The 7,454-nt window shown below is 30.8% G+C and overlaps 1 protein-coding gene across 1 annotated transcript; it reads left to right on the forward strand.

The window, feature by feature from the left end:
- Positions 1-3,565: 3,565 nt before the first annotated feature.
- LOC112018865 (bidirectional sugar transporter SWEET12) lies at positions 3,566-6,352 on the forward strand. Its single transcript, XM_024051398.2, has 6 exons — positions 3,566-3,611; positions 3,895-3,931; positions 4,025-4,235; positions 4,710-4,871; positions 5,115-5,234; positions 6,031-6,352. The coding sequence occupies exons 1-6, from the start codon at positions 3,566-3,568 to the stop codon at positions 6,304-6,306; spliced, it is 852 nt and encodes a 283-aa protein (XP_023907166.1). The 3' UTR covers positions 6,307-6,352.
- The last annotated feature ends 1,102 nt before the right edge of the window (positions 6,353-7,454 follow it).

Consider the following 7,454-nt stretch of genomic DNA (forward strand, 5'->3'; position numbering starts at 1 on the left):
ACAATGTTCATAATTCATACATGCTGGAAGCTTCTAATTTTAGTATGAGAACGAAATGTTGTCGATATGTTTATGAATTGTTTTATGATTCTATATTTCTGAATTTTTTTGTATTCACTTACCACAAGAAACAACTATTAATGTTTCTGGGAGCTTTGTTTGTTTGTACGTTGTTTGTTGTTTGTACTTTGTTGTTAGGTTCCAGCTTGTTCTCAATGAATTTATTGATTAAAAAAAAAATATATATATATATATAGATAGAGATAGTTGCGTATCTATCTCAAAATCACAAAGGAAAAGCAATTATTTGTTATATACATCTGTCCGATTGGACTGATCTACTGTTATAGAAAAGATTATTAATTAGGGACCATAACTTTAAATCATCAGGTCATACACCACCATATACGGCTGTTCTCATTAATCATTCACACCTACCATATGCAATCGAATTAGCATAATTAAGTTGCATTGATTGCAAACTAGGCCACGTACATTTAGTTGTTGATATGGAGTTTTCAAGTTCAAATTGGCAAAGAAGTTAGAAAGCTAAGGTACAAAACGTTGAGCCTCTAGCCCCCACAAATCTGAACTAGTTGCACAATTATATATGAAAAGTTTCCTTTTTGTAGTTGCCACAACCTAAAATTATTATACTATATGAATAGTTTCGTTATTGTAGTCACCACTTACCACAACCTAAACATAAGTTAAGTAGCAAAGTTAAAGTTTGGTCTATTAGACTCATTAATAATTAATCATAATGAAAAGTTTCGTTAAATTCATTGATTCCAATCCGATCTTTTCTTTTTTTAGGTATGCTATTCTGCGAACAGAACAAATGAACATAAATCCAACCTAATATCATGAATATCCATCGACCGTTTTATCCTCATCGAGGAGAAATTTGGAAAGGAAGGGACCTTCCTTTTCTATTCCTAGCCACTATAGTTTTATTTTTTTTATCTTCTTTGTCNAAAAATATATATATATATATATATATATATACAATCACCAATGTTTGGTGTAGCACCTGCATTTTGGTGCATTATTCTTTCTTTCTTAGGTCTTAGTTAGAGACACAAAATACTTTTACAAAAGTTGTGCATAATATAAGTTATGACCAGTAGAATATCATTTTTACATCGACCAATCCTAGCTGCATGTCCTAATAATAATGGCATTTTTTTTTCCATGCCACAAATGTTTTTTGTTTAACTATCACATGATTTTCTACTGTTTTTCTGAAAATAGGCTTTCTTACCTATTTCAGTTTGGTCATAATGCATTTAAATCACAACATAAATATGGTTTAAGTGACAAATTAGTTAAACTTGGTCAATTAATTGGACTCACTAAAAGTTAATCAAAATGCCTTTAAGTGCTAATACCATCGTGAATCTCCAAACTTATGGATATAAGACACGTGCAGAGATCATTGTCAATCTTCTAAGATATTGTGATGAAAATATCTCACATTATATATTGTTAAATTTAATGCATTATAATCATACAAATGATTTGGGATCGGCTTAGCTAATCTTAAATATTTCGAATCATATTCATAAGTGGTATTTATTTAGCAGATCTTATCCTCCCAGGTGCCCAAATTTATTAAAATTTTATCCCTTCCACCTACAAATCAAAGTTCAAACCCTCATCTTTACCTACTAATTAATAACGAAATGCATTCGCGAACTCAATATAATATTTCTCACTTTTTCTATTAAAATTTTCTTCATTCAATCAAAAAAAGAATTAAAAAAAACAATTGAGTGGGGTTTGCCAATATTCTTAACGAAACTGGTAGATACACATAATTGTCACTGCATCGAATGGATCCACTTGGAACAACAAGAACATGACTTTGAATCCCCTGTTCACGCGTGAGTCAAAAGCTATATCAGATAGACCGCAATAACATTGATAATATATCAACCAAAGAAACAAGCTTAACTGGAAAAAAAAATTAGGTTATCTTGCAATAGTGCATCTTGACTACCTCATGTCACGTACACATGTCATAAGCTGAACATTGCCAATGTATCAAACATTTGTGCAATTATAGGTCATTAAGTGGCGATGTTTGGTTTTGTTTGTTGTACATGATGAAATTATTGCTAAATGGTTTGTGAGGAGAATAGTTAGTATAGGGACAAAAAGTTTTCACAATCTTTCTCACTATGGAATAGAACTAATAAAAAATGATATTATACTTAGGGTATGTTTAGAAACTGCTTATTTTGTTGAAATTAAAAAATTATTGCTGAAAATACCATAGATGAAGGTAAAAATTAGTTGAAATAGTATAATGTAACTCATAAATAGTGCAAAAAAGTGCAATGAAACCCATATGTAGTACCAAAAATAAACTGAAAAGTGAAATAATTTTCATTTTTCATTCTAACCTAAACACACACTTAGGGTCTGTTTAGATATCACTTATTACTGAAAACTAAAAACTAAAAACACTATAGGTCACGTACACATGTCATAAGCTGAAAATTGCCAATGTATCAAACATTTGTGCAATTATAGGTCATTAAGTGGCGATATTTGGTGTTGTTTGTTGTACACGATGACATTATTGCTAAATGGTTTGTGAGGAGAACAGTTAGTATAGGGACAAAAAGTTTTCACAATCTTTCTCACTGTGGAATAGAACTAATAAAAAATGACATTATACTTAGGGTATGTTCAAAAGCTGCTTATTTTGCTGAAACTAAAAAATTATTGCTGAAAGTACTGTAGATAAAAGTAAAAGTTAGTTGAAATAGTATAATGGGACCCATAAATAGTGTCATAATAATGCCAAAAAGTGCAATAAAACTCATATATAGTAGCAAAAATAAGCTAAAAAATGAAATAATTTTCATTTTTCATCATAACCCAAAACACACTTATGGTTTGTTTGGATACCGCTTATTACTAAAAACTGAAAACTAAAAACACTATAACAAAATAATTTTTAAATATGTGAATAATGCTGTAAGATCCACTTTTAATGAAAATTTTGTTGAAAAAAGTACTTGTGAGACTCGTGAATAGTGCACAAGACCCACTGAGTTGGATACAAATGCAGCTAAAAAATCATTTCAGCTCTATCCAAACATTCACTTAATTATCAGTTATTTGGTCTATATAAACGTGATGTAGTTATAATTTACCATTCCAATAATTGTGAAAAAAAAAAAAGATAAAATATTATGAATATGTAAGTACATTGGGATGCTGACGTTAAAGGAGGGCATTCATAAGGGTAGAAAACACTTTTAGGTATGCACAAACTAATTTATTATGTTGAGTTGGCACATAATGTTGATTGTTGGGTGCGTGGCTTTTTGGTACTATGGCCACCTAAGTGATGATTCATTGATCACTACTCTTCACGCAATGACATGGACTACTACCTCTATAAATATGAGCAACAACTGTCTATAGATATATATCAAAGTTTGAGTCAAAGAAGCTAGGGCTAGGGCTTCACCTTCAAACCTTGCTCCTTCAGTTTTCAATTTTGTGTTTTACACAAAGAAAGAGAAAGTTTTAACCAAAAGAGATAGAGATGGTTTCCACTCACAGTCCCTTGGACTTTACGTTTGGCATTCTTGGTATATAGCTATGCTTAAATTCTATCAATATTCTCTCTTATTCCTCTGCTTTTTTCTTTTCAAGTTGTCTCACGTAACAAAAGCAAAAATATTTCAAGTATGAAAACATATACGTAAAGTTAGAGAGTTCTAACTTCTAATATATAACATAATTCTATATTTGAATAATGGTTAAATAATTAAATTTATTCCTTACAAGTGCATGTATATTTTAAAAGCCTACATTTTCTTGATGGAAAAAGCTAGAAGAGCTAAATTACTCTCTTTAATGTCAATTTTACAGGTAACATTATATCCTTCATGGTTTTTCTAGCCCCAGTGTAAGTTTCTTGCTCTTTCTTTTTTTTTTTTAAGTTTCTAGCCTCAATGAAATGAAGTACTAATTACAATAAAATCTTCCAAATCCATTGCAGACCAACCTTTATTAGGGTTTGTAAGAAGAAATCAACAGAAGGGTTTCAGTCAGTTCCATATGTGGTTGCACTATTCAGCGCCATGCTTTGGTTATACTATGCATCACTTAAATCTAATGAAATCCTTCTTATTACTGCAAACACAGTCGGTTGTGTTGTGGAAACCATTTACATTGCCATTTACATCGCTTTTGCACCAAAGCAAGCCAGGGTACTTAATAAAACTCTCTCTCTCTCTCTCTCTCTCTCTCTCTCTCTCTGCTCTCTCTCTCTCTCTCTCTCTCTGTATTTATTGTTATTGTTTTTTGGTACGTACATTTGTTACAATTAGAACCATATATTTCCCTTTCATGCTGAAGTGACCTATTTCTTAAATAATGCACTAACAAAAAATTTTGGATTTTGGGATTATAGATTTTTATGCTCTCTCTCTCTCTCTCTCTCTCTCTCTCTCTCTCTCTCTCTCTCTCTCTCTCTCTCTCTCTCTCTCTCTCTCTCTCTCTCTCTCTCTCTCTCTCTCTCTCTCTCTCTCTCTCTCTCTCTCTCTCTCTGTATTTATTGTTGTTTTTTTGGTACGTACATTTGTTACAATTAGAACCATATATTTCCCTTTCATGCTGAAGGGCCCTATTTCTCAAATAATGCGCTAACAAAAAATTTTGGACTTTGGACTTTGGGATTATAGATTTTCACGTTGAGGCTTCTTATTCTGATGAATTTTGGGGGATTTTGCTCGATACTTCTTCTCTCACACTTCTTAGCTCAAGGAGAAACTCGTGTCCGAGTTCTTGGTTGGGTTTGTGTAGCTTTTTCAGTGTCCGTCTTTGCAGCACCTCTAAGCATCATGGTACGGACCTAATCCTACTCTTTCTTCTTTTATTTATATTTGAACAATAAAAAGGATACAACTTTATGACCCGTTATAATTGGTGTAACATAATTTTTACGTGATTTATCTCTGATAGTACTTGTATTATACACTAATTACACCAGTTACAAAAAAAAAAAATGTTATATCGTTTAATTTATTGCTTATATTTTTCACTTATGTTTAACTAACTATCCATGCAAGATTTAACTACTTTTGCAGCGGGTGGTCATAGGCACGAAGAGCGTAGAGTTCATGCCATTTTATTTATCACTTTCTCTCACACTCAGCGCAATCATGTGGCTTTTATATGGTGTACTACAGAAGGATTTGTATGTTGCGGTAAGTTCTCGATCTCAGCCTCACAGCCAGAGAGAGAGAGAGAGAGAGAGAGAGAGAGAGAAAGAGAGAGAGAGAGAAGGTCCTCGATCTCTGAATTAATAAACAGGAGAAACATCTTTCTGGGATTCCTGAATTCCTGCTAAATACTATAAATATTAATGAAATTTTCCGCCGTTAACAAAAGTTATTATAGTTTAAGCAAAAAGAAAACTCTATACCTCTTTTGCTCCTAACTTTGGAGCAAATCCACTAATACTTGTTGGCTGCTAAAATAGTGTTTTATATTTGTGTGTGTGGTGTATATGTGTTTATATATATTTCTGTATTTTCATATTTGTATATATAACATACATACAAATTGCTTTGCTTTCTATGTTAATAAAAGCAATCAAAAGATTCAAAACGTTAACTGTGACAATACCTTTGTTTTATCAAAAAAATTTACCACATCAAAAAGGTAATAGAAAGTGATGTCTCATCAACTTCTTATTTGAGTCGCGATCAAATTCTCATACTGTGAATGTTTTTTCTAAAATAGTGAAATTAATTTGGAAACATAAGAATCTTATAGCAATGACTATTCCAAAAGATATTTTTCTTAAAGTGCGGGGGGGACAATAAAATTATTTTTATTCGTCTGTTTTGGTTAAAAAAATACTAGTAAATATGTTGTTCAAAACTACAACTAAAAAAAAGCACATAAGAGAGATCTTGAAAATAAACTATAATATTTTAAGTAAAATCCAATACACCAAGGCAAGTCCTTAATAATATTCTGTCTCTCTTTTCTTTACAGCTTCCAAACATATTGGGTTTCATCTTTGGGGTGCTTCAGATGGTACTTTATATGATCTACAAGAATTACAAGACAGTTATAGACGATGAAAAGCTATCAGAAAGCAAAGCTGATATTGTAAACCTGAGCATGTCTGAGACAAAAGTGTGCTCTCAGCCCAATTCAGATGAAAAAGGGAGTGACACTCAAAATGAGCATGAACAAAAAGATCAAGATGTGAAAACCACGGAAGCATCCAACCAAGGCCAGTTATTATCTGTTAAGTGTGAAGTTTAATTACTCGACTTGTACCAAACCCATCTCCATGCTGTGTTTGGTTTGCTTGAACCTCTCTCTCTCAAGTATTGTAAAAAAAATGTGTAACAGAGAAGATGGTGTTCATAATGGTCAGTGTTATTTAATCTTCAGGTGTTTCTCTATGTTTGTGTAATCCCAGTGGACCATGTAATGTTAAAAAAAAGGGGACGGCTTATAATATTACTTCCTTATAATACTGCTTCCTTCATCCTAAATTTTGTTGTTCTTTTATTTTATTTTGAAATATCCCAAAATATAATTATCTTTGAAAAACCAATAAATAAAATTTCTAATTTACATTTTACTTCATTTAAAAAGTCAATACTATTATTCCGCTAGAGTTTAAATTAATATGAGTAGTTTTGGTAACTTGAATATTTTTGACTAAAAAATAACATATTAAATGATATTCTTTAAAAAGTTGAATTTTCTAAATAGATCAACAAATTGGGACAAAGGTAATATATATTATAGTAGGGTGGATTAATGATTTATTAATGATTATACAACAATACTTGTGCTTAACCTTTATAAGTATGGTACTCCCACTTAGATTCTCAAAAGGTGGGTTCATTAGTCTAAAGACATTATGAAGATCTGAAAATTTTATATTTAATCCACCATATAGATACAATCAATCTATAAGATTTTTGAGATGTCTTATGAGCATATAGTAGAATAATCTAGCCAAATGTTAGGACATCACTTCATTATATTTTAAAAAATAAAAAAAAATCATAAGTACAATAAGAACTTATAATCTCCATAATTATTATTCTTTATCATCAAATCAAGATATTAATAGCTTTTTTTTTTTAATGTAGACAATATTTGATTTCAACTCGCTTATTTAATAACAAAAAACTTTATTAGTTATTCAAAAAAAAAAACTACTAGTTTTTTTTTTCTTTTTTTTGAGAACCAATAAATTTACGTTTAAAAAACACAATTAAGTTTACAATTTTTTTTTTTTTTAAGAATCAATTAAATTTACAAATTAAGTAGCTAGTTAGAGCCATATAGACCCAACATAATGACTCCATCAAGGGAAAATACTAATAATAAAAGCCTGAAAAGCTCTCATAAAAAATATAAATATAAATATAAAAGCCTGAAAAGCATATTCA

Source organism: Quercus suber, unplaced genomic scaffold (assembly GCF_002906115.3).
Source record: "Quercus suber isolate HL8 unplaced genomic scaffold, Cork oak 2.0 scaffold_125, whole genome shotgun sequence".
Classification (NCBI taxonomy): domain Eukaryota; kingdom Viridiplantae; phylum Streptophyta; class Magnoliopsida; order Fagales; family Fagaceae; genus Quercus; species Quercus suber.

Coding starts and splice junctions, on each gene's coding strand:
- LOC112018865 (XM_024051398.2), top strand. CDS start 3,566: ATGGTTTCCACTCACAGTCCCTTGGACTTTACGTTTGGCATTCTTG. Junction 3,932..4,024: donor ATGGTTTTTCTAGCCCCAGT/GTAAGTTTCTTG, acceptor AATCCATTGCAG/ACCAACCTTTATTAGGGTTT. Junction 4,236..4,709: donor TTGCACCAAAGCAAGCCAGG/GTACTTAATAAA, acceptor TTGGGATTATAG/ATTTTCACGTTGAGGCTTCT.